Genomic DNA, 27,967 nt, shown 5'->3' with positions numbered 1-27,967 from the left:
AGTGAGCAAATGCTATTGGAAAAAAATGGCTCCAGTAGACTTGCTTAACTGCAGGGTTGCCGCAGACTTTACAATGTATAAAAAGTATATTTGGGAGTTCCCGTCGTGGTTCAGTGGTTAGCAAATCTGACTAGGAATCATGAGGTTGCAGGTTCAGTCCCTGGCCTTGCTCAGTGGGTTAAGGATCCAGCGTTGCCATGAGCTGTGGTGTAGGTGCAGACATGGCTCGGATCCCACGTTGCTGTGGCTCTGGACCCCAGCCTGGGAGCCTCCATATGCCGTGGGTGCGGCCCTAGGAAAGACAAAAAGAATATCTGCGATGTGTGATAAATCAAAGAACACTAAGACAAGGTATGCCCATACTATAGTTATTAACCACATGTGGTTATTGATCACTTGAAATGTAGCTGGTATGACTGAGGAACTGAATTTTTAACTCTTTAATTATTTTATTATTTTTAATTTTTATTCTTTTTCTATTTATTTATTGGCACGTGGAAGTTCCTGGGCCAAGTTGTGAAACCCAAGCCACAGCAGTGACAGTGCAGAACCCTTAACCAATAGGCCACCAGGGAACTCCTAATTATTTTAAATTTAAATAGACATGTGTATTGGACAACTCAGGTCTAGCTTATATCTCCCACACAGCTTTCATACTTGAAAGTAGTGTAGAAATCCTTTATCAAACCACATACTTGGACTACTGTTCCATAGCCCAGAATTTTTTAGTACTTGTAGAAAGTTTCAGAGTCAGAGTGAATCTGTAGGAGGAGAGAAGTTGGAAGAAAGGGAATAAGAGGTAAGAAAAGTAAGTCTTGGAGTTCCCTGTGGTGCAGCCCGTTAAGGATCTGGCATTGTCACTGCCGTAGTTCAGGTTGCTACAGTGGCAAAGGATCAGTCCCTGGCCCAGGAAGTTCCACATGCCACAGGCGCTGCCAAAAAAAAAAGAAAGGAAAAGGAAGTGTTCTTTTTTTCAAGTAATTTTTTTTTTTTTTCCTCCCAGAACTTTGTGTTCTAGATGCAAATCCTGAAATTGTAACTGATTGTATTCTCAGTAAGAGTTGCTTGGTTCACAGGCTTGGGTTTAACAGTTCTTTATCACCAAAAATGATTTGCTACCTAGTATTTGGCCAGCCAGAAGTTAGTGGTATTTGTGGAACTACTAGATCAGCACACTTATGTCCTCCTTGTCCTGGGTTCCATTATAGCCTCCTCCTGTGTAATTTGGTCATCTGTCTTTAAGTTTTAGAATTCTCTAAGCACAGATTTTGTTCATTTAGATTGGTGCAAATAGCGGAGGCTACTAGGTGGTGTGGAGATTCCTCTTCATCCTGGTGTCCCAAAAAGAGCAATGAGAGACCCACCTCCTATCATCTCATTGCATGGAGTTTGTGTTTGCTTGATCCAGCTTAAGGCCCTGATTGCTTGTTGGTTTAACTGTCACAATCTGACCATCTCCTCTTCAAATTTTAGATACATGGTTTCAGCATATTGCACATTTGAGGGTATCAAATTTCTGCAATTCTTCCAGGCAGACTTTTGCACAACTGCTCATACATTTCAGTTTTCAGCTCCACTAGTACTATACACATTAGGCAGGACACAGAAACTTAAAGAAATCTGGCTCTCCCCCCACCCCACCCCCAGTCATCTTCCCCCTTTCCCCCTGCCCAAGAAAGGCCTGTCCGTTCATGTTTCCAGCTCAAGTCTTAGTGAATAGAATCCTGTTGGTTTAGGATAATGGGAAGTGACAGGGCAAAGAATGGCACTGGCATTTATAGACATTTTTTACACAAGAGGCTGTAAATTGTCCCCTCCAACTCTTTGGACTATTTGAGGATAGAATGGCGTGTCTTTTCTCATATAAGCCTCATGGTGACTGTGGGCTGAGAAGCCTCCCACCCCCTCAAACAAAACAAAACCCAGATAAATAACCTCTGCCTGCTGGTTGGTTCTGATTGATCACCAGCTAAGTTTTCAGTCTTGTGCTTGACTGGTTGTTGTTTTTTTCTTTGTCAGTTAGTTTTCCATGCCTCTGAAGAGAAGTAGTATTTTGGTCAGTCCTCTAGGTGAAGGACTTGGCCTGACATATAAGAAATTCATCTCTAAAAGTAATGGATTAGGAAAATAGATGGGAAGCCAGCTCAGTTAATATGTGATGGTCATAAGACGTTAGTTTTGGTGATAACTAAGTCTGGGCTTAGGAGATAAATTGTTAACTGATGTATCTAATTTGAGTGGATTGGATTTTTTTGTTATTCAAACATTGACACATTTGGGAAAGTGAAACTTGATACTTCTAGGAAGTTACAAGAAAAACAACTAGGTATTTAAAACAAATAAAAAAACCTGGCCCAGGCACTAAGCAGAAAACTGGAGTATGGTTTATTTATACTCTTCTCCCTCCCTGAGAATGTGAGAGACATGTGTTACTGCTTTTTGATTCTTGATTAGTGGTAGAAAATAGTGACCATAGCATGTCCTCATTATGTCTCTACTAGGACATTAATGAATTTTCCTTACTTGCAGTTCTTTATATAGGTAACTGTTCTAGTGGGTTATCTTAAGGCCTGTAAACCTTAAAAGCTACTTTTTCCATGTTTGTGATTTTGCCAGTTTTCTTCCCTGATGAATATTCTGTGTTACACAGTGTTAGAATGTTAAAAAGTTGAGGGAGTCCTCTTATGGTGCAGTGGGTTAAGGAATCTGGAGGTGTCACTACAGCAGCTCTGGTCATTGCTGTGGCGAAGGTTTGATCCCTGGAACTTCCACATGCTGTAGGTGCAACAACAACAACAAAAAAGAATAAGAAGTTGCCATTGTGGCTCGGAGGTATCAAATCCGACTAGCAACCATGAGGACTTGGGTTCAGTCCTTGGCCTTGTTCTGTGGGCTGTGGATCTGGTGTTGCCTTGAGCTGTGGTGTGGCCCAGCAGCTACAACTCTGATTCAGCCCCTAACCTGGGAATTTTTTAGAACAAGTGCAGCCCTAAAAAGAGCTCCCCCCCATATACATGTATTATGTATATGTGTATATATATAAAACAGTTGAAAACAAATAACACTCTACTGCCTAAATTGTTCTGAGGCTGGTAGCTAGAAGATTCTTGAGTGGCTGCAGTCATTAGTTTCATGAATCTTTTGTATAATTATATATTTTTGCTCACCATTGGTTGGGGGTGAACCACCAATGAGATATTGGACTTGCCTTGTTTTTGAGGTGCTTGTTGCTAAAATGTGTTATCAAAGAGGAAGCTGGGACATAGAGTTAGTTCCAAGCACAGGGGGGCACCATTGTGCCCTCACATGCAAATTTCATTGTGGCTATCCGATGTTGAGTATGTCTCCATTCACTCTCTTCCGGAGGGCCTGTTTGATTCTATTAAGATTCCCTTCCACCATCTGAAATAAACAGAGAATGTTGGCTGTTTCTCCTCTCAGCAGTGAGTTTTGGGTATAGAGGTTAGGTAGTAGGATGTGGAGAGAAGGAATTTCATACTATGGATTCAGAACTTATTTGATCACTAGCCTTCTCAGAGGGTCTATAATTGGGATTTGTTAGAGTTTAGGGATGTGTATAAACCTTTTCAAAAGGAAGAACCGTGGGACCGTGCATAGGACATTGTCAACATGGAACTGAGGAACCACAAGCTATGGTAAGGAGTTTGGTAGAATATTTTTTAAACGGGGTAATAGTAGAAGATTGAGGTCCCAGGATAAGTTGGAAAAGTAGCATGCTGAGTAGGTTTGGGTCTTTCCACCCACATATATACTCAAGCAGCAGTACTTAGTGCAACACTTAATTCTCTGTTTCCTTTTCTCATGGTGCCCCATGAGATCAAGAAAAATGCAGGGGTAAGATTGTAGATGGAAAAAACTTCAGTGTAGATTCTCTTAGTTACTGTATTTCATTGATAAGGGCTTTTGAGGGAATTTCTCTTCCCCTTTCTTCATCCTAGGCTGTCATCTGCCCCCAAAATGACTCTTCCACTTGAAACATTCTTTCTTTTAATGTACATTAACCAACAAGAAAAGAAGGTAAGAACAGGTTGTATAGTAGATAGAGATGGCAGTTGAGAATGGCTACCAGAGAAGGTGAGTTTCAGAATAGCCCAGACTCAACTCCACATAATCCTTAGCATTTCTGGAACATTTTAGGGCTCCGCTAAAATCTAACCAGTCCTTTAAATCTTCTAATTCATAATAATTTGAAAATACATGTTTGGCTTTTTTCTTGTTCTTCTGCCTCTTCTTCTAATAGAAAAACACATATGCTGCTGTTTCTCTGTCCGTCCATTGGAACAAACCTTGAGGGAGTGGTGAAGGAACTGTTTAAAGAGGAGACAATAGGGAAAACTCTCTGACCTCAGTTTATCCCCTCATCTGGTTCTTCATTTGTCCCTGCTGAGGAACAGAACTTGTCTTTTGTCAGTAACACAAATACATCTTTACCTCCCTCCCTTCACACTTTCCCCCCTACGCGCTCTTCTCACTCCCTTCTATTATGGTTCCAATCAATGATGTCATTATGTGTGCCATTCAGCTGCTGTTGAACCTCTTGGCTATAGGAATTCGGAAGAGCAAAGAGGCAGAATGGAATTTTTCTCTTCTGCCCAGGACAGTTGAAAATGTATTCTAATTTTAACTTGAGAAATAGGAGTCAGGTTTTTCTTTGCTCAACTTCTACCCACCCTCTTATGCCCTAAACCTCAGACCCACACTTTTTTACCTGGCTGTTGATGAGAAAAAAAATTAGACAAGAAATGTTAGGAGTATAAATTGAGCAGTTTAGAGGAAAAGATTTAAAAATTTGGGTGAGATTTTTGGTGCTATAGTGGCATTTATTGCAGGTGTTTTGCCCTGTTCACTGTATTTTTATTTATTTATTTATTTATTTATTGTCTTTTTGCCATTTTCTAGGGCTGCTCCCACAGCATACGGAGGCTCCCAGGCTAGGGGTCTAATCAGAGCTGTAGCCACTGGCCTACACCACAGCCATAGCAATGCAGGATCCGAGCCGAGTCTGCGACCTACAACAGCTCATGGCAACACCAGATCCTTTTAACCTACTGAGCAAGTCCAGGGGTTGAACCTGCAACCTCATGGTTCCTAGTTGGATTCGTTAACCACTGCACCACAGTGGGAACTCCTTGCCCTGTTCACTGTAAATTGGATCTTTGAGAAGTTTCTGTTAGAGGGTTGTACTTCCCTAAAGTACCTGGTTGAGACCTCTAGGATCTTGTACCATTTCATTTTATTTTTCTCCTCTGACTTCATTCATTGAGTTTGAACCCAAAGAACTAAATGTTAGAAGGTTTCTAATAAGAAAAAACTCAACTTTTCTATCTCCTCTCGTTGATGCCCCACCTCCGCTAATGTCTTTCCATTCCTTCTTAGAACATGTCAGAACTGATGAATTTGATAAAAAGCAAGTTTTACGCCTCTCTGTGGTTCCCATTTAGTCTCTTCCCCAAGAGTAAACATAGGGGGAAGGGAGGGGACTACTGCATTCTGTTGAGTCTGTTTTATTCTTAAATACCTTCAGCTGGTTTTACAAGCCAAATTCTTGGGGTGGGATCATTTTCTGAGTGCCAGTTTTTAAAAGTGCCACTCTTTTTTAAAACCTACCTGTAAGTCCTATTATATCTGATTGTGTGTCTAGTTGTATGACTAATTTTGGGGTGACCATTAGCTGGCCTGGCTGTTTAAGCAGAGCAGTATCTATTTGATCCCTCCCAGATACTCTCCCTGGCAGTGGTGAAATATGAGCTAACTGTCTGAATCCAAGTCTATCTGTCCTTCAAAATCCATGTGGGAGGAAAAATGTGGGATATTTTCTGTTTTGGTTTGGGGCTTTTGGGTATGTGTTGTGATTTTCTTTGAGGGGGTATAAAATTTTGGTGTTCAAAGGCTCCTCATGATGTAAGAACCGTAGCAGTATAGGAATATGTGAGATGTATTATACTTGGAGCCTAATAATTGAGTAATACTATTTTTTTGGGGTGACATTGATAAGGAGACATACCATTTTATTTTAAAAAAAATGTATGTGTAAAATTCAAGTAAGGTTTAATAATAACATGATAGTTCACTTTTTTTATATACTCACCAAAATAGTAACATTACTTTTTATACCTTAAAGCTGAAGCAGGTCAGATAAAATTCCTTTAGTATTTTGGAGACAGAGATGGGCATGAGACAGGGCATCGGATTGTGAGATGTTTTATAAGAAGGTACTTGGTAGTGATGTCCTTAACATACTGTGCCACATGGGAACTCCATAAAGGCCTTGTTTTTAAGAAAATCTCAGGTCTCTTGTTAAGATCTGGGAAATGTTAACTCCTTTCCTCCCATCCCTTTCCTTTGCTACTCTTTTCTCATATTTGTAAAGATAGTGTTTAACCCATTTGTACCTTCTCATCTCAACAGCAAATTCTTAGGACAGATATAGAAATGTATTTTCAGAGTGTTCTGCATTTGGAGTTTGTATCAAATATTGAATCTTTAAATCCCTAGCAGTGAAGATGTGTTGTTGAGAAAAAGATTATATTTGAAATGCTTGGTGTCTGGATATTAGGAAGTATTTATTGGGGTATAGAGTAGAGGAGGCAGTTAAAGAATTTTTACCACATGGAGTTCCCGTTATGGCTTAGTGATAACAAACCTGACTAGTATCCATGAAGATGCAGTTCAGTCCTTTACCTTGCTCAGTGGGTTAAGGATCCAGCGTTTCCCTGGGCTGTAGTGTAGGTTGCCTTGCAGCTCGGATCCTTTGTTGATGTGACTGTGGCTGCAGCTGAAGCTCCAATTTGACCCCTAGCCTGGGCACGTCCATATGCCACAGGTGCAGCCCTGAAAAGCAAAAAAAAAATTCTACTACCACGCTCATACTGGAAAAGAACATACCTCCAAGATGAGAGAGCTTATGTGATTGACCTCTTCAGTGCCCTAGACGAACAAGCAAAACACATGAGCTTTAAGACATAAGCCATCTGTTCTCCTGTCCTCCACTTTATTCATACTACCCTCTTTCTCTGTATCCTTTCTATAGGGAAAAACAAAAAACAAAAAAACCTTTGTGTTATTGAACTTGGTTGCCTCTCTCTTTTCCCCACATACCTGAGGTGTTCCCTAATCTTGTTTTTTTTGTTTTTTGTTTTTCTTTTTGGGGGCTGAACCCGAGGCATATAAAGGTTGCCAGGTTAGGGGTCAGATCGGAGCTACAGCTGCTGCCTATGCCACAGCCACAGCAACACAGAATCTGAGCCGCGTCTGCGACCTACACTACAACTCATGGCAACACCGGATCCTTAACCGACTGAGCGAGGCCAGGGATTAAACCTGCAACCTCGTGGTTCCTAGTCAGATTTGTTTCCTCTGCGCCATGATGAGAACTCCCCTAATCTTGTTTTGGCATATTCTTCCAGTATTGAACTCCTCTGGTAAGAGTCTCTGTTCCTCTATTTGAATTCTAGGAAGGCAGCAAGACAGGTGTGCGCCTAAGAGCCTGCTGTGATGACTTAATAGCTTTCTTTTTCCCTTCACATTCCTGCAGCTGAGATAACCTGTTTGTAGGAAGCATAAGCTTTTTTGGAAGGCCTCTATTACTTTTGGAGGGAAATTGGAGTGGCAGCCTCATTTGCTCTTGGCAATGGCAAGTTTTGTTGTTGTTGTTGTTGTTTATACTTCTCAAAGCTATTCATAATTATTCCAAACTATTGCTGCACATAAGGTTCAACAGAGGTTCCTTAGGCTCCTCTTCTTCTTCTTTCTTTTTTTGTCTTTTTAGGGCTGCACTAGCGACATATGGAAGTTCCCAGGCTAGGGGTCTAATCTGAGCTACAGCTGCCTTGCCTACGCCACAGCTATAGCAATGTGGGATCCGAGCTGCCTCTGCAACCTACACCATAGCTCATGGTAACACAGGATCCTTAACCCACTGAGCAAGGCCAGGGATTGAATCTGAGTCTTCATGGATACTAGTTGGGTTCATTATTGCTGAGCCACAACGGAACTCCCGTAGGCTCTTTAGATTTATTAGAGCAGAGTGAAGCCAGAAATCTGCATATTAAAATATTTCAAATGAAAAGAATCTGTTTTCCTAGTGCTTACCCTAAATTTCTGAATACTCGGGTTACTCTTGTCCTTCATTCTCTGTATATTTTAGCTAAGACAGAATTCACCTCCCCTCACAAAGTTTTTAGCTTCCCTTTACTGACTTTTTGACATTTCTGCCAAGCTCTGCATCGTTTATCCTTAAAAGCAGCAGCTTCCTGGCTTTTAAGAGAGGGAGGTGGTGACTTTTAATAGAAACTTGGTTTCCAGGGGTCTCAAGTGTGAAGCCTTCATTTCCTCCACCTTCCTTGCTTTGTCCTACAATCAGCTAGAGCAAGACCGAGACGACCTCCTCTGGGGTTGGAGAGGAGTGGGGGTTGGGGAAAAAAACTTGATATGGACAAGAGAGAAAAAGTGATGGGAGCTAGTGACTTAGAAGAGTGTTTGGTTGTGAACTATGTACCAGGGTTTCAAATACTATAAAGATAGGAGGGGATGCTATTCCTGGTAGTCTCTAGTTCTGGTGTAGCTTTATAGTTCCTGACACTCTCTGGCCCTAGAAAATTGATCCTGATCTCAACAATTAAAAGATTGTTAAAGAGTAGGTAAGATTGAAGTTCCTGATGTGGTGCAGTGGATTAAGGATCCAGTGTTACTGCAGCTGTGGCGTAGGTCTCAGCTTTGGCTCAAATTTGATCCTCCATGTGCTGCAAGTTCAGCTGAAAAAGGGGGGGGGGGAGTAGGTAAGATCCTTGTATTGGGAGACACGTGTATGTGTGGGGGTTTTGGAGTATCTCTTTACTTTGGATGTTCTTAGAAGGCGTACCCTATGCTAGTTCAACCCTTCCCTTTAGTCCTGCTTAGGCCATGTGTTGATTTTTTAGGACTATCCCATGTTCTGGTCTGGCGGGCATAAAGGGTCAGGAATAAACATGTTGAAATGAATTTCAGAAACTGGGGCAGGGAGGTGACAGCTGTGTGTTTAAGCATTGAAGTGTTTCTGAGAGAAAAACCATCAGTTGCTGTCATTCACCCTGAGAGTATGAAATTGGAAGCCTACTCACCCTGGAGTGTTTCATAACCTTTACCTCTGGGAAGTCAAGGCCATGTCATTATTAATCTACCAGCGCCTGAAAGCCCCCGGGCTCTGCTTTTCATCCTGCCATCAGTCACGTGGCAGTGAAAGGAAAGTCACCAGAAGGCTCCCTCTCATCCTTTTTGCCCCACTCTTACCTTACATTCCCTTGGAAAATCATATTGGCCTGGGAACTATTAACATCTTAATATGGTAAATCACTTAAAAGGGGGGGGCAATTGTTTGTTCCTTCTTTGGAAACTGTGATCATCCTAGTTCATTGTCAGCCTCTCTTCCATCACTCTGGGGAAAAGACTTCTAAGAAAAATAACTTAAAGTGGGGTAAATAAGTGGCACGGTTTAGGTCCTGATGGGAATATATATGAGGTTCTTACATTGAACTGTGTTGGAAGTGAACAATAGCTCAGTCATTGAAACAGCTGTAGGAGAAGGGCCCACTCCAACTCACAGCAGTACCTGAGTTTTACTGAAATGCCCCTTTCTTTTTATAAGGATATCTCTTACTGAATAGTTTAGATTGAAATTTCTGCTTTTCACACGTAGTATAAGAAGGGATAGTGAGTGAGTGAACTTATTATACTGACCAGGAAAAATACCTGTTTTGGTGAATTCTTTTGGTTTCCTATGAGAATAGTGTGGATATCTCTTATTTGAATTGATTAAACATTCTTACTTTGTGTTTTGGGATTTACTGAGTTCAAATTCTCTAAATAAGCCTTGGTTGGTTACATTTGGGTCACTGTTTTGTTTTTCCTAGTTTCTCTTTATGATCCAGAGGGCACTGGTAATAAGATTGAGGAAGGTAAATGCTTTTAACATATAGCCCATGGGGTGCTAAAAAAGTGGACTCTTTTGGCAGAGCAAGTAACTCTAGCACACTGGCTTGAAGCGGTATTCTTTATTGTATTCAGGATAAAATTAGCAAGTTTTGAAAAATGTTCACTTGAATTTGAATCTTGAAGATATAAGTTGGGTTTGGAAGAAAAAGCTGGAACTCCATTTTGGGTAGAGATTTAACCTGTCATAAGAACAGTCACTTTATTTATTTATTTTATTATTTTTTTTTTATCTTTTTCTAGGGCTTCACCCATGGCATATGGAGGTTCCCAGGCTAGGGGTCTAATCGGAGCTGTAGCCACAGGCCTACACCAGAGCCACAGCAACATGGGATCCGAGCCTCGTCTGCAACCCACACCACAGTTCGTGGCAATGTCAGATCCTTAACCCACTGAGCAAGGCCAGGGATCGAACCCACAACCTCATGGTTCCTAGTTGGATTCGTTAACCACTGAGCCATGACAGGAACTCCCAAGAAGGCAGTTACTTTAGAAAGTAACTGATACTCAAGACTGCCAATTGTTGCATTTGATCTTCCCCTTGGGACTTAATTCTTCACTACAATGTATGTGCTGTGGAAATTCTTGTCAGGGACCTTAAATTAAAAATTTCTAGCGGAGTTCCCGTCGTGGCGCAGTGGTTAACGAATCCGACTAGGAGCCTGCCCTTGCTCAGTGGGTTAACGATCCGGCGTTGCCATGAGCTGTGGTGTAGGTTGCAGATGCGGCTCGGATCCATCGTTGCTGTGGCTCTGGCGTAGGCCGGTGGCTACAGCTCCGATTCAACCCCTAGCCTGGGAACCTCCATATGCCGCGGGAGCGGCCCAAGAAATAGCAACAACAACAACAAAAAAAGACAAAAAAAAAATTTCTAGCTATGCAGAGTTCCCGTCGTGGCGCAGTGGTTAACGAATCCTGACTAGGAACCATGAGGTTGCGGGATTGATCCCTGGCCTTGCTCAGTGGGTTAAGGATCCGGCGTTGCCATGAGCTGTGGTGTAGGTTGCAGACGCGGCTCGGATCCCATGTTGCTGTGGCTCTGGTGTAGGCCGGTGGCTACAGCTCCAATTAGACCTAGCCTGGGAACCTCCATATGCAGCGGGAGCGGCCCTAGAAAAGACAAAAAAAAAATTTTCTAGCTATGGTGAGTTACTGTTGTGGCTCAGCAGGTTGAGGACCCAATGTAGTCTCTCCATAAGGGTGCCTGTTTGATCCCTGGCCTTGCTCAGTGGGATGAGGATGCGATGTTGCCATGGCTATGGCATAGGCCCCAGATGCAGCTCTGAATGGACCCCCAGCCCAGGAACTTCCATATGCTGCAGGTGTGGCTAAAAAATAGGAGTTCCTGTCGTGGCACAGAGAAAAGGAATCCGACTGGAACCATGAGATTGCGGGTTCGATCCCTTGCCTTGATCAGTGGGTTAAGGATCTGGTGTTGCCGTGAGCTGTGGTGTAGGTTGCAGACTTGGCTTGGATCCTGCATTGCTGTGGCTCTGGTGTAAGCCAGCAGCTCTAGCTCCTATTAGACCCCTAGCCTGGGAGCCTCCATATGCTGCAGGTGTGGCCCTAAAAAGCAAAAAAGGGGGGGGATAAATAAATAAAAATAAAACTATATAGCTATAACCTAGTACTTCTCTCTTTTTTCTTCTTTGGGCATTGAAGTTTTTCTTAAAAAATGAATCCCACTATATTTAGAGAAAAATAAGTTCTTAAAGGACCAGCAGAAACTTCGTGACTAACTGTACTTCATCTTGTCTTCTAAGCTTCTACCTCTGGATCAGGGTGTTTGATCTCCATCTCTCTCTCTCTCTTTTTTTCCTTTTTTCTTTTTATGGTTGATTTTTACAGGCTCGGGGTCGAATTGGGGCTGCAGCTCCCGGCCTATGCCACAGCCATCACAGTCCTGGATCCAAGCTTCATCTGCGACCTACACCGCAGCTTCAGGCAACACCGGATCCTTAACCCACTGAGCAAGGCCAGAGATCAAACCCACATCGTCATGGGTATTAGTCAGGTTCTTAACCCGCTAAGCCACAGTGGGAAGTCCTGATCTCCATCTCTTGATCTTACGTTTCTCTCCCACCTCAATACTTCTGGCTTCTCCTTTCTTTTTTTTTTGCTATTTCTTGGGCCGCTCCCACGGGGCATATGGAGATTCCCAGGCTAGGGGTCAAATTGGAGCTGTAGCCTCTGGCCTACACCAGAGCCACAGCAACGTGGGATCCGAGCCACGTCTGCAACCCACACCACAGTTCGTGGTGAATCGTCAACCCACTGAGCAAGGGCAGGGACCGAACCCGCAACCTCATGGTTCCTAGTCGGATTTGTTAACCACTTCGCCACGATGGGAACTCCTGGCTTCTCCTTTATAATAGAAGTATTTTCAAAACCAGTTGCCACAGACAGGCCACACATTTTGCTCCAAACTTTATATTAATCAGTAGAAAGAGGAAAACACAGTTGTACTGTTTGCAGTGATTCAGAATTCAGGAGGTAAAAAACTCTAAAGTTGCTCAGCAGACACATAATTCTTTTGGGTCTGGAAATCAGAAGATTTTCCCCGGGGCCCTCATAATGCAGTATGTAATGAACAGTGGCACACATCTTTATAGGAACTCAATTGTGAATTCATAAACCACATGAGGTTAAGGATCTTTTTTTTTTTGTTAGGGCTGCACTGAGGCGTGTGGAAATTCCCAAGCCAGTGGCTGAATCGGAGCTGCAGCTGCTGGCCTACACCTCAGCCACAACAATAAGGGATCCAGCCATGTCTATGACCTACACCACAGCTCACGGCAATGCCAGATCCCTGACCCACTGAGTGAGGCCAGGGGTTGAACCCACATCCTCATGAATACTAGTTGGATACATTTCTGCTGAACCAAGACAGGAACTCTGAGGTTAAGGATCTTTGTTTTATCTCTATTCCCAATGTTGGAACAGTGCCTGACCCATGGTAGACTCTCGGTGAATATTTGAATGATTAGTGAATGAATGATTTAATTTTATGGTTTCAGTGTTAGTGAGAATGTTGATAGAAACTGTAATTCAGTGAAAAGCGGTCCCTCAGGGGTCTTTAGAGTATCTGGTATTGGTCCTCAGAGTTGGAGGTTGAATCCTTGCTCAATTCTTTCTGACATTTCCTTATAGATACCCTTTTTATAGTCATTAATTATTAGGAATGATGAAATCAGTAAAGCCTGACAGTGTTTTTTTAGGGTCCCAGAAAGAGAAGAAGGGGAGGTGGTTAATAGTACCTGGTAGAGAAAACCGTGGTTTTGTCCAGTTACTGTTCTGCTACACTTTAACCCTAAATGTAATCCTCTGACTGGATATCATTTGCCTTGCAACTAAAGGGAATTTCCTTGTTGCCTTGGTAGTGAGTCTGATTCTTACAACTTTTGATGACTTCACTTCTAATGTAGAAGAAGAATGAATGACATTGTTAGCTTCACAGTTTTGCTGGTGGTCTCAGACTTTGGTTCAAGGACTGGAAGGAAGCAGTAGAAATAATGGCTAAAAAAAAAAAAAAAAGAATGGCTAACATTTATTGAATACCTATATGATAGTTCCTATGTACTAAGCATTTTCACATATGTAATTTCAATCTCAGAGCAGCCTGGAATGTCTCAGACTTTTCCCTCAGCAGGTATTATTTTCTTTATACTGTCTGAGGATTTGCCGATATCATTTTCTTTATATTGTCTGAGGGAAACAAAAAGAAAGGTAAATTTTGAAAAGTTGAAGATGTCTTCTGAAGGGTTCATTTTGGAATTATCTTATTCCATGATGGAAAATACAGTGATAGTGGAGTTCCTGTCATAGCACAGTGGAAATGAATCTGATTAGGAACCGTGAGATTGTAGGTCAATCCCTGGCTTTGCTCAGTGGGTTAAAGATCTGGCGTTGCCATGAGCTGTGGTGTAGGTCGCAAACGAGGCTTAGATCCAGTGTTGCTGTGGCTGTGGTATAGGCTGGCAGCTGCAGCTCTGATTAGACCCCGAGCCTGGGAACCTCCATATGCCACAGGTGTGGTCCTAAAAAGCAAATAAATAAATAAATAAATATTTTAAAAAGTAAAAAACATTGCAATTCTTACTTAAAATTAAAAAAAGGAAGAAAAGAAAATACAGTGATAGTGATTCATGGGGGTATTTGGCTTTATTAAATCTATCATGGGAATTTTCTTGCGGTGCAGTGGGTTAAGGATCTGGCATTGTCACTGCAGCAACTTGGGTCACTAATGTGGTATGAGTTCAGTCCCTGGCCTGGAATTTCCACATGCTAGGAAAGGGGTGGGGGCAAAAAAATATATGTATAATATTATATATTAAATATTTCATGTTTTATATATATCATGCTTTCTGTCTTGTGCTGTTTATATGGACTCTCTCTTCTTTTGCACGATTCTTTTTCTCATTTCTGTCACCAAAACTTTTGAAAAGAAGAACAAGGCACTTATTGGGAGATGTGAGTGAGGATTGTATACACTAAGATTATTGGCGTCAGTCAGTCAGTCAGTTGGCTTGCTCTTTAGGTCTTGAGTGAGAGAATGGGGAAAGTGAAGTATATGGATCAATCTGAATATCCAATGCCTGTGTTTAGTTAAGTGAGGACAGATTACTCATCTGATTCTGGATGCAAGTTGTGTATTTTGAAGCGTTTTTTTTTTTTCACTTGATAGCAAATAAGGGTGCTTCAGATTCCAGCACTGTTCTTCCCACACAGAAGCACGCCTGGGAAGAAAAAAGATTTGTTAGTGGTTGAGGGTTTGCGGGAGGGAAGTAGAGGAGGAATGAAGAAGGGAAGGGTTTGCAAATGCGTATGACACTGAGCTAGAGAGGTCAGTGCTGCCTGCAGATGCACAACCCCATTTGTGCACTTGAGCATGGCCTGGGGGAGCACTGGCCTGATGAATGCAGAGAGAGATGCGTTTTGATCGAGGTAATTTCCCTCAGATGGGTCTCACCATCCCATGAATCAAAACCTGTCAGCAAGGAGCTAAAGATGGAGTGAAGTTTATTGTACATTTGTTTCCATGCGACACCGTCACGCTAGAAGGGTCAAGTGAGAGAGATCATTAGAACTGTGTTGATTTACTGGGCCTGTTGTGCACTTTCCCTGCAGGGCAAGGAGGAAAGAGGCTTTAGGAGGGGAGCTGAGGGGTGCTGGCTACAGAGGGAAGGGCAGACATGCACAAAATAAATAAAACCCTCACTGGTCTCTGCGGGCGAGGAGTGGGCAGGCTGTTCATAGGGGATAGGAGGTGGGGGCATCTGTATTGTTTTTTTTCCCCCCTAGAGCCCCTGGTAGATTTGGAGCAGATGCTCTGCCTGGATCTCCAGGAGAGGTACTGAAGGATTTAAAAAAAGGAAGCTCATGGGGAAATCTCTTGATACTATCCTTCATGGTTAGGGAAGTATATCTCCATCACAACCTCCCTTCTTTTTCTCCCTCATTCTTTCCTCACCTTTGAGCTCAAGAAGAAACTGGATGTTTAACTTAGAAGTCAGACTCCCCGTTTTGGAATGTAGCAAAGTAGAGAACCAGAGAAAAGGCTGCCCCACACATTCCAAATGGGCATAGGCTCTGTGATGAGATTTGTGAAGGGAGTGGCCCCAGGGTTTGTGCCGAGAGAATGGCTAAGTTTCAGAAGTAGCATCTTTTGTGATTTATACTTGCTTAAGTACCTGTAGCACTGAAATTTTTTTTTCTTTTCTTTTTCTTTTTAGGTCTACCCTGTGGCATTTGGAAGTTACTGGGCTAGGGATCAAATCAGAGCTGCAGCTGCCAGCCTATACCACAGCCACAATAACATGGGATCCAAGCCGAATCTGTGACCTCTGCCACAGCTTGTGACAACACCAGATCCTTAAACCACTGAATGAGGCCAGGGATCAAACTTACATCCTCACAGATACTATGTCAGGTTCTTAACCTGCTGAGCCACAATGGTAACTACCCCCAGCACTGAATTGAATGAAAAAAGTGCATAGTGGTAGTTCAAGTTATGGTCTAGTCCTGCCTCTTTCGAAGAAGGGTGTGGTGTGCTCCTCTTATTCCCCCTAAAACCGTTTCCTGCTTGGCCTGGAGTCTTAACGAAATGGAGATCTTTCATCTAGAATGTCCTGCAGAGGTTCTAATTTGGAAATCACCATTTGTGTCCCTTAATCACTTTTATCTTAGTGGTGGTAGACAAAATAAACTTCCTGGTGACTTGGTAAGGAAAAATATGGTGAGGCCTTGTTCTTTGGAAACCCTAATTCTTTCCATACAGTTCAACCGATGAAATAGCCAATTAGCCAAAATTAGAAATAAATTCAGTTGAGAAAATCTTTAGTATGAGACTGCTCATTGGAGTCCTTTCCCTAGATCCCTAGTTAGTTATAAAATGGAGGCATATTTTATGGTAAAAAAGCAGTGGATCCTAGCATTGACTCAAGTCATTTGAATGATATAAAAGTAGTTGAAGTAGTTCACAACTACTTTTAGCTAAGGGTCCTAGTGATTTTCCTTTCCTTGGAAACTTGGGAATTAAGCACTACTTCCATTCTGCTACTTGATACCTGAAGATAGGGTAAAGTTAAAGTGGGTTCTTTTTTGCATTTCAGGCATTTTAAGTTCTCAGGCTAGGGGTTGAATCAGCTATGGGCCTACGCCATAGCCACAGCAACTTGGAATTTGAACCATGTCTGCCAACCTATACCAGCTCACAGCAACAACAGATCCTTAACCCACTTAGGCCGGGGGTCAGACCCGAATCCTCATGGATTCATGTTCATGACCCACTGAGCCAAAACGGGAACTCAAGAAAGCAGGTTCTTGAGTAAAATGTTTGGTTTCCTTTTCTGACTGCCGCTTACTCTTTGTGAGACTTAGGCAGGTTACTTAATATCTCTTAACATCAGTTTTCTTATCTATGGAATGAATTTAGTCATACTACCTACCATGTTTAAGATTGTTAAAAGAACTAAATGTGTGGGAGTTCCCGTTGTGGCACAGTGGTTAATGAATCTGACTAGGAACCATGAGATTGTGGGTTTGATCCCTGGCCTTGCTCAGTGGGTTAAGGATCTGGCGTTGCCGTGAGCTGTGGTGTAGGTCGCAGATGAGGCTCGGATCCCAAATTGTGGCTCTGGCGTAGGCCAGCAGCTACAGCTCCGATTAGCCCTGTAGCCTGAGAACCTCCATATGCCACCAGAGCAGCCCTAGCAAAGGCAAAAAGCCAAAAAAAAAAAAAAAGAACTAAATGTGGAGTTTCCTCATGGTGCAGTGGGTTAAGGATCTGATGTAGGTGCTGTGGCATGAGTTTGATCCCCAGCCTAGGAACTTCTGCATGCCATGGGCACAGCCAAAACAAACAAGAAACAACTAAATGAGGAGTTCCCATCGTGGCTCAGCGAAATCAAATCTCATTAGGATCCATGAGGACATAGGTTCGATCCCTGGGTTAAAGATCCTGCATTGTTATGAGCTGTGGTGTAGGTTGCAGACACAGCTCGAGATCTTGCGTTGCTATGGCTGTGGCATAGGTTGGCGGGCTACAGCTCCAATTTGACCCCTAGCCTGGGAACCTCCATATGCCACGGATGCGGCCCTAAAAAGACAGGAAGGGAGGAGAAAGAGAAAGAAAGAAGATAAAGAACTTTAATATAGTACCTGGCACATAGTAAGCACCCAAATGTTAGTAGTTATAACCATTATTAATTTATGATTGTTAAAAACAAGAATACTTTTTTCCTCTGGAACCTAGCTCAGTGTTTAACAGTGGTTTAGATTACATTAATTATCCACCCACTCTTAATTTGCTGATGGTCATAATGAAAAAGGCAAAAAAACTATGTAGGCAATATATTCTGTTCTAGTAATACACTGTGATTAAGTGATAACTCGTGTAGGATTTTTCAGTCCTTCAATAACCACCAACCTTTCTTTTTTTTTTTTTTTTGGTCTTTTTGCTATTTCTTGGGCCGCTCCCGCGGCATATGGAGGTTTCCAGGCTAGGGGTTGAATCGGAGCTGCAGCCACCGGCCTACACCAGAGCCACAGCAACGCGGGATCCGAGCCGCATCTGCAACCTACACCACAGCTCACGGCAACGCCGGATCCTTAACCCACTGAGCAAGGGCAGGGACCGAACCCGCAACCTCATGGTTCCTAGTCAGATTCGTTAACCACTGCGCCACGACGGGAACTCCATCACCAACCTTTCTAAGCTCATTTCCTACTTGCTAGAAGGCAGTGAGTGCAACCAAAGGAGAAAATGAACTTGTTCCTAAAGCTAAAAGAGCCTGAGAAAATAAGAGTTCCCATTCTGGCTCAGTTGTGGCTCAGCAGGTTTAAGAACCCAGTGTAGTCTCCTTGAGGATGCAGGTTTGATCCCTGGCCTCACTAAGTGGGTTAAGGATCCAGTGTGGCTGTGGCTGTGGCATGCAGCTACAGCTCCTATTCCACCCCCAGCCTGGGAACCTCCATATGCTACAGATTCAGCCATAAAAAGAAAGAAAAAAAAAATAGATAGTATTCCTGCCTACTGTGTTCAGAGAGCTGGGCTAGTGAGACAAATTGAACACATAAAACTCTATAGCTGCCCTGCTTTTAACCAAGAGGTGGTTCCTGTAGTCATAGAAACAAAAGCAATTCCATGGTTGGGGTTGAGAGTGAAGGTATTTTAAAAATTCCTGTTTTGGGGGTTCCCTTGTAATGTAGTGAGTTAAGGATCTGGCCTTGTCATTGCAGTGGCCCAAATCTCTGGTGTGGCACAGGTTTGATACCTGGCTACAGAGAAGCTCCACATGCCACAGGAGCGGCCAAAAATTTAAAAAAAAAAAAAAATAGGAATTTCTATTGTATGGCTCAACAGGTTAAGAAGCCAACTAGTATCCATGAGGATTTGAGTTTGATCCCTGGCCTCTGTTCAGTGGGTTAAGGATCCAGCGTTGTTGAAGGCTACAGTATAGGTCACAGATGTGAATCAAATGTGAGCTGGCAGCTACAGCTCCAGTTCATCCCCTAGCCTGGGAACTTACATATGCCACAGGTTTGGCCCTAAAAAGAAAATAAAAATAAGCCTGGAGTTCCTGCCATGGTGCAGCAGGTTAAGGATCCGGTGTTGTCTGCAGCCGTGCAGATTCTATCCCTTGCCTGGCACAGTGGGTTAGGGATCTGATGTTGCTGAAACTGTGGCATAGGTCTCAGCTGCAGCTCAGATTCAGTCCCTGGCCTGAATGTGTTGTGGGTACAGCCAAAAAAAAAAAAAAAAAATCCAGTGTTGCTGCACCCTTGGCATGTGGAAGTTCCCTGGCCGGGAATCTGACCTGAGCCACAGCAGTGACAATGCCAGATTCTGAACCTGCTTCACCACAAGAGAACTCCTGTTTGATGAGTACTTTTGACTGTGGTGTAGGCTGGCAGCTGCAGCTCCATTTTGACCACTGGCCTGAGAACTTCTAAATGCCACTTGTGTAGCCATAAAAAAGAAAATGAAAAATAAAAAATAAATAAGTAAATAAATAAAATTTAAAATATATACTATAAGAAAGGAGTTCTGTGGTTAAGAATCCAGCTTGGCTCAGGTTTGATCCCTGGCCCAGGAATTTCCACATGCTGTTGGGCACAGCCAGAAAAATAAATAAAATACTGTAGAATGGCCAGCTCCAAATTCATGGTAAACTGGAATATTGTCTCTGATTACAGGGCAGACATCATGAGTCTCTTGGATGCTTGGAAAAGATCCAGGGCATATCTCTGAGAGAGATGACTGTAGCTGTTTCCTTGTTCCAAATCATTTCAAACTATTCAGATCCTTTTGTGACTTTTCTGGGTGTTCATAACGCTTAGCTTTCTAAGGTCTTCAAAAACACCACTCTGGCCCCCTTTCTCTTCCCTTTCTTATTAGCAAGTAAGTGAAACTTGTAAGTAAGCAATGTTCAGTAAATAGTTTGAGTGCCTTCTACCAACCTGCTCCATGCAGGTATTATTTGGTAAAGCCTCTGCTTTCCATATCTCTAAACTACAAAAATGTCTTCAGGACAGGAGTTTGTTTTATGGGCATTTCTTACTGTTTTCTTGACTCTACTTATGGGTATTGAGGCCATACTTAAAATCTTCAGTCATTCCGTAGACAATATGCTATATGCTAGCTTATTGAGCTTTCTGTCTGTTTTTTCTGTTTGTGTGATCCTTAGTTCTTGACACAGGTTGGCTGGTGTATTTTGTCCAAAAAGTTAGAATTTCATTCCTATTTACCTTGTGAATGAAGGCTAGCGTGTTTTAACTGTTTTCTTTGTCCCTGAACAGTCTGAGGATGATGAGAAGCTGAAAAAAAGGAAGGAGCGATTTGGGATTGTCACAAGTTCAGCTGGAACAGGAACCACAGAGGATACAGAGGTAAAATATACCTAGAATACTTCATAGGGCCCTTGAAGGGAAAATGAAGGTGAACAGAGTAGAGAAACATTATTATTTCCCAGCCTCCTTCTTAAGTGCCCAGATAACAAGATCTTTTGTCCTTTGCTTGCTATCTGTTTCCTGAATAAAGTGACCCCACTGAATTCCATCAATATACTTAAGTAATTCACTGTTAGAGCTAGTAGAAAAGAACACAAGATTTGGAATCAGTTAAGTTTGGATTTGAAAAGTGGCTGAGCCACTTAGTAATATAATACTTACAAATTATGATAGTTTTCTGAGCCTCAGTTTCATTATCTGGAAAGTGTAAATAATAAAACTTACCTCTATTTTAAGCATGAAATGATTCTGTGTAAAATGTTTGACACAGTGTCTGTCACATTATTAAAATATTCAGTAAGTAGCAATGTCTCTGATTATCTGCCAAGCATATTTTTTTGATCATTTAATGAAGTTCATGTCCAGCCCAGACACAAGTATGTATAGTTGTCTAATTCCCCTCTGGAATAGGACAGTGGGCTCAAATGAGACTTCTTGTTCTTATCACTTTATTTACAGATAGTTTCTCAGAATGAATGTCTTTTTGTTTGTTTGTTTGTTAAGACTTCTGTTCATCCATATCCCAGCGTTCTCTGGAGTAACATTCATTGAGACTCTGAGCCTTGGCAGACTGCCCAGAGTGTTGACAGACAAATTGATTTGCTGATTCGAGAGTATCTTTAATGGGGACCAACTGTCACTTGGGGCATACAAGAACAGTTAAAATGTATGTTTAGAATTATTGAAACCCCTTAGGTGGCAAAGAACTTGGAATGTTGCTTCTTTCATTTCACCAAATTTACTTCTTTCCATCTGCCTCGACAGGTGGCCTCTGAAAATCCATTACCATACACACTCAAAATCTTATGAATAAATATCAGAGTCAGTCTTGTAATAAACCCTGAGAAATTTTTTTAAATTATTTTTTTATTTTTTGCTTTTTAGGGCTGCATCTGCAGCATATGGAGGTTCCTGGGCCAGGGGTCAAAGTGGAGCTACAGCTGCCAGCCTACACCTCAGCCACAGCAACATAGGATCCGAGCCACGTCTGTGACCTACACCACAGCTCACGGCAACGCCGGATCCTTAACCCACTGAGTGAGGCCAGGGATTGAACCCGCATCCTCATGGATACTAGTCGGGTTCGTTAACTGCTGAGCCACCATAGGAACTCCAGGTTGGTTTTAATTCTAGTTAAAATCACTCCCTTCTTGTCAAGGAAACTGTTGTAAAACAGGCATGTTCACAAGTTGGTACATTTGGCCTCCAAGATAAGGCAGATGATTTTGTTAGGTGAAAAGGAATAGAATAAACAAGATCCTACTCTATAGCACAAGGAACTATATTCAGTATCCTGTAATAAACCATAATGGAGAAGATTATGAAAAAGAATGTGTGTTTGTGTGTGTGTGTCTAATTGAATGACTTTGCTGTACACTGGAAACTAATTTTAAGGGGTGGGGGGGCTTCCTCTGTGGCACAGTGGATTAATGATCCAGCTTGTCTCTGTGGAGTTGCTGGTTTGACCCCTGGCCCAGTGCAGTGGGTTAAGGATCTGGCATTGCTGCAGCTTTGGCATATGCTGCACATGTGACTCGGATTCACTCCCTTGCCCAGGAACTTCCATGTGCCATGGGTGCAACAAAAAGGTGGGAAAAGGAGACCCCCCCTGAAAAAGGAATAGTGGCTTTTGTTAGGAGCGTTAATGTGTATAAGGGAGTAGTAACTTTTGAGGCTGATGTAGTTTACATGAACCAGAGGACCTCCATTTGATTCCAAAGAATTGTGTCAGAAATCCAAATGGAGTGGGCTAGGCTTGTATGCACTTCAGCTTTTCTTTTTAATCTAAATGAAACCTCTTGTATGAACGGAATTTTTTTAAAAAGCCCCTCTTTACTGGGAGACAGTGGTTGGCATGAGGATGAAGGACTCAGTTCTGTTTGTGAGTCACTCCCAGAACAAAAATATCTTTCTCTCCTACTCTCTGCTACCCATTTCCCACCCTTTCACCAATACTGCCTCCCTTAATCAATCCCTGTTGGGGCCTTGCTGACTGAACCTACTGCCCAGAAGGACATCCTCTTTACCTTCTCCATGAAATAGCATTGGTCAACCTTTTTTCCTTTGAAATCTCCCATCTCCCCACTAACTGGAAAACTTTTCTTCATCATATTAAGGCTAACTTGCAGAGCTCCCATGGTGGCGCAGTGGTTAATGAATCTGACTAGGAACCATGAGGTTTCTGGTTCCATCCCTGGCCTCACTCAGTGGGTTAAGGATCCGGCATTGCTGTGAGCTGTGGTGTAGGTCGCAGTCGAGGCTCGGATCCCGCGTTGCTGTGGCTCTGGCATAGGCCAGTGGCTACAGCTCTGATTAGACCCCTAACCTGGGAACCTCCATGTGCCACGGGAGTGGCCCTAGAAAAGGCAAAAAGACAAAAAAAAAAAAAAGGCTAACTTGCTGTAAGGCTGTGTGGTTTTTTCTCCTTGAGGAATCTTTCTACTTTTTATCATTATTCTCTTCTTCCTCCTCTCCTCCCACCCCCTACTCCCCACAATCTTTTCCCCTCCTTACCATTCTTTCCAAACAAACCAGCTCTAACTGGATAACTAGAGAGATTCAGACATTATGTCTCTGGCTGCCAAGCTTAAGCCTGGCCTTCCCTCCTTCTTGGACCTTGTGACAGTCCATGTGAGTTTGGATTAAAGCAGTCAGGAACCCAGGCCACTGTTGTCTTAAAATCTAATTTTTTTTCTTCTTGCTTTTTCCTTATAGGCAAAGAAGAGGAAAAGAGCAGAGCGCTTTGGGATTGCCTGATGAAAAGCTCTTGATGCTTTCCATTCTCCAATGGTTTCCATCTCTCTGACTCTTCCTGGTCACATGTATACCTAAATGCACAGCGATGTGCCTAGGTCCTGCCTTGCAATGAGGGAGCATGTACCTCAGGTACATTCGTGAACTCCAGCAGCAATTTGACTTATTGCTGTTCCAACTTTAAGGTTGTTGTTGTTGTGTTGTTTTTTAATTATTATTTTGCTTGTTAATAAAAAAATAGAAAAAAGAACAGTGTGTTTTATCAGGTTCTCCTTTGAGTTCTTAGAGCCAGATTAGACCAGATAAAGAGAGCTTAAGGGGCAAATATTATAGAGAATTAGCCATAATGCCTTTATCCTTTAGAAACGAGAACAAGGAAAAGGATTGAATCTATCCCTTTAAGCCTATTTATTCCCTTCTCTCATACTCACAGGCATCATTTTACCTCTTTATCCTCCATGAAGAGGCTAAATTTCACCCTGAATCTTTGCTTCAACAAGTTGACATGACCCATTGGGATAAAATAGGGAAAACACTGGGTTTTAGGAGGTGCAAAGGATATAAATACAAGGGCTAGTGATTGGTAGTCTGTTATGGAATGGAGTCTAGAGTCCCTATTCTGGAGTCAGGAAGGGCCTTGTTTTCAAGAGTGACCTGTCTGGTTTCAGCTGAAGCCAATGTGTGGGATCCTGTTGGTTATGCAGTTCAGGAAAGGAGATGGGCTGAGCTCAAAGAAAGTATAGGGATTCAAAGTATAACAGGATATAGGTGTTAAGCTTTATTACCTAGATCACTGAAAATAAAAGCTGTGGACTAGAAGCTTCTATTTTCTAATCAAGCCTTTTGCTAGTTTAGTTTGTCTTCTGTTGAAGGAATATACTTTTACAGTTTTGGTGTCAGTGTTTCTAAGATATTACTAAAATCCATTTTCTTCACTGAATCTCCTACTTAGAAAGGTTAGGCTCTCACTGAATAGGCTACTTGTTTGCGTTTGAAGTTTCACGTAGATCTGAGACCTGCTACTTAATCTTTTGGGATGTGTTAGTATAGGGTTTCTCCTCTTAATCTTTATTTCTATACATTTTTTTTTGTCTTTTTGTCTTTTTGTCTCTTTAAGGCTGAATTCGTGGTATATGGAGGTTCCCAGGCTAGGGGTCTAATCAGAGCTACAGCTGCCGGCCTATGCCACAGCCACAGCAACGCCAGATCCAAGCTGCGTCTGCAACCTACACCACAGTTCACTATAACACCGGATCCTTAATGCACTGAGCACAGCCAGGGATTGAACCCACAACCTCATGGTTTCTAGTTGGATTCATTTCTACTACACCACGGCGGGAACTCCTATTTCTGTACATCTTTATATCTTTGGGTTTGTGTGTTTTTTGGTAGTAAAACTTAAGCGCATGGCACCTTACCTGAAGACTTTGGTGCCGTATTCAGGTCCTGTATAGCTGTGGTGTAATTCCTTGTTCCTATTTTTTTTTTTTCCCTTTGGTCTTTTTAGGGCTCACTCTCGGTGTATGGAGGTTCCCAGGCTAGGAGTCAAATTGGAGCTGTAGCTGCAGGCCTACACCACAGCTCACGGCAACTCTGGATCCTTAACCCACTGAGTGAGGTCAGGGATCGAACCTGCATCCTCAGGGATCCTGGTCAGATTCGTTTCCACTGAGCCATGACAGGAACTCCTCCTTGTTCCCATTTCTACTAATACTTCTCTCTGGTTTTGTAATTTATAGAAAGGTAAAGGTATCTCCCTTTTCTTTTCTTCAGGCCCTGATCTTGAAGCTAGCTTTTCCTTTCTGTTATTCTGTCTCTCTCAAAACAGAACCAGAGAGAAATAATTCAATTTTGTACCTTTAGAGAAATTATAGATATCAGTAAGGTTTTTCTATTCAAAATCAGAAAGAGGTGTAGGAGTAGAACAGATGCAGATAATGGAATGGAGCACTAGGTCCTTGAGAAGTCTTCCTCACTTTGTCTCCTTATCTTCTATAATGTTCCAGAAAAGTATTCAGCCTCCCCATCCCCATCCCCTATCCTCAGGATTCTCTTCCCAGACCCTAATCATTCCTTACTGGACTCACTCTCCCTGTATCTTTGATACAGTGTTTCTCAATTTGTGTGAATTTTTTACTAGCCTTTTTCATCTCATTCCAGCAATTGTTCTTAGGTTGGACAGAAGTGTCTCACCTCCAAGTCTGATCACCAAATCCTCTTTCTGTCTCATTGTAATCATTCCATACATACTTTATGAACCTGAATAGTTCACGATGCCTATGTCTTTTTTACTAATTCAGTCTTAAAATAGTAAGTTACTTAAAAGGCAGAACAGGCTTCCATGCTTGCAGTTCTTTATCTGGGATCCAAGTACCCTTCCTTCCTATTCCCCAGTCACTTTAGTTAGTCCAGGATCCAGATGTAGTTAGCTGACTCCAGTCTTCTTTGCCCTGTCCTCAAGCTGTGACATTCTCTGCATACCTGGAAGCTCTTAATGAGGGAGTCTATAAAAGGTGCAGAAGGAACCAGCTTCCTCAGCTATAAATCTGTACCTTTTTATGGTTCTCTAGGATCATTCTCTTTTTCTCTACTATCACTTTAAACTGCCCTTCCTGCTACCTCGGGTCTTGGGAACTTCTGAATATACAAGGCTGGACGCCTCTGTGGGATGAGGGCTATAACGAAGACGAGGAGTTCCTGTCAAAGCACAGTGGAAACAAATACAACTAGGAACCGTGAGGCTGCAGGTTTGATCCTTGACTTCACTCAGTGGATTAAGGATCTGGTGTTGCTGTGAGCTGTGGTTTAGGTCACAGACAGGCTCAGATCCTGCGTGGCTGTGGCCGTGGTGTGGGCTGGCAGCTGTAGCTCCGATTCGACCCCTAGCCTGGCAACCTCCATGTGCCGTGGGAAGCGGCCCTAGGAAAGGCAAAAAGACCAAAAAAAAAAAAAAAAAAGTAAGATGTGAGAAAGAGCAGGACTTCTTGGTTTTGAGTCCTAATATCTGACATGAGGAATAGATGAAGGGGAAGAGAGGACCTTAAATAAATAAATAAAGATAAAGGACCTGCGACCTACAAGATTATTTTTCCCTGTCCTCTTTTAGGACAACCTCTGATGTGTCACTCACCTCTGGTTATTGGACTCCACCAAAATCTAATGTCTCCCCTTTCTTGCTACATGTCTACTTCTTGTTTTTCCTTCCAAAGGGACTGAAAAATGTCAGGTTTCACACTTTGGGAACACTTTGAGCCCAAAGCTCTCCCAGCTTTCTCTTTCTTTTCCTTTCTCAGTTGTCCCTGCCTTTAGTTTTTCCACCTCTCAGATCACTATTAATAGATGAGAATGAAATATTGTAAAGCAACTTCTTTGGTATAGTTTCTTGTTCTACTGCATTAACTCAACTGGTTCTGAAACAGTGGGGAAATTAATCATTCCTGACTCTTTTCCAAACTCAGTGCCACTTCCAACCCTGTCGTGAAGGTTGCTGTGAGAATAGATACTATCACATTATGCACACAATTTGCTTACCCTTTTTTTGCATAGTAATTGTCCAGTAAATATTAGCTCTCCATTTTACTAGGTGATTTACAGTAGAAATATTCTCTTTTCCCTGAGTAGGTTCCAGCTAGAGGGTAGAGACTAGTTTGAGAGTGTGTATGTGCATACTGCATATGTACGTGCATTTGGAACTTAGAAATGTGAAGAGGTGGGAGAAGTCCCAGTTGCTCCCTTATCCCCAGCTCATTGATAGGAAAATGAAGCTGGAGGCATTAACTTCCCAGCTTCTGCCTCACCACACAACAAGCTGTAAATGCCACTGCCTGCTGGTTCTTAGCCTGGGGCCCCCAAGACAGGCAAAGACAAGGTGTAGGATAGCTACTCATGCATTAAGTTGCAGGATGTTAAGGGATAAAAGACATCTTGCAGTCTTGGGTGTCTGTCCCTCAATGTAGGAAACAACAGGCAATGGGAAATGGGGTGGGAGAGCTATTTTTAGTTCAGGCTAAAAGGTAGGTGTAGGTGTGGATGAAGCAGTTCCTTGAAGGGAGGATACCGTATGTAGCACTTTTGTCCTTCCTTGATTTCAGTCTGATGGGGTCAGTCTGCTGATAGAACTGACAGCGGGGGAAAGCATGGGGGCACATTGTGCCCCATTCTGGATCATACTGATGTCACAGGAACTTTGTTGTTTTCAGATATGAGGCAAGATTCCTTTGCTACCTCCAATTCTTACGCCTCAGCAAGTGTGCTCTAGGTACATGGGGGACATTTTTATGGTAGAATCAAAGAGAATATTTGAGATGCTTAATAAACTCTTGGTATGCTGGAAGTTGAATGTTTGGTTTGGTTTTGGGTTTTGTTGAGGAAACCTAGAGTCAGTGAAGTGTAGAATAGGATAGAAATTAGCTGGAGTCATCTCAAGAGAATTTTTAGATCTGTTCTGTGGAGGCTGGAGGTTTTTATAATTTTGAGGGACTGTTTAGGATCAAGCCTCCAGCAAAAAGTAGTTCTAGGTTCCCTCTCTCCCATCTTCTGCCCAACCTCCCTTGAGCTGCATGTCCCAGCCCTCATCCCAAATGCCCATTGTGTTTTTGCATTACTTCAAAGACCTCCATCTTCTTGAGTCCTTGAGTTTTCATTCTCCCTCAGATCCTTTGCTTCCTGGTCTCCGAGGTGTAAATGTGGCGCTTGAGGGAGAAGAGCTCATCACTGA

The 27,967-nt window shown here is 42.5% G+C and overlaps 1 protein-coding gene across 1 annotated transcript in view; it reads left to right on the top strand.

Annotated features, from left to right (window-relative positions):
* The window catches only part of SARNP (SAP domain containing ribonucleoprotein), a 54,189-nt gene extending 30,688 nt beyond the window's left edge, over nucleotides 1-23,501 (top strand). The window contains exons 10-11 of the mRNA XM_047786857.1: nucleotides 20,287-20,376; nucleotides 23,212-23,501. Coding sequence (XP_047642813.1) covers nucleotides 20,287-20,376; nucleotides 23,212-23,253 — 132 coding nt within the window. The 3' untranslated portion in view covers nucleotides 23,254-23,501. The remainder of the gene's footprint in view (nucleotides 1-20,286; nucleotides 20,377-23,211) is intronic.
* Nucleotides 23,502-27,967: the final 4,466 nt, after the last annotated feature.

This window comes from Phacochoerus africanus, chromosome 7 (assembly GCF_016906955.1).
Source record: "Phacochoerus africanus isolate WHEZ1 chromosome 7, ROS_Pafr_v1, whole genome shotgun sequence".
Classification (NCBI taxonomy): domain Eukaryota; kingdom Metazoa; phylum Chordata; class Mammalia; order Artiodactyla; family Suidae; genus Phacochoerus; species Phacochoerus africanus.
Note: the sequence above shows the minus strand (reverse complement) of the source record. Positions and strands in the feature narration are given on the sequence as shown.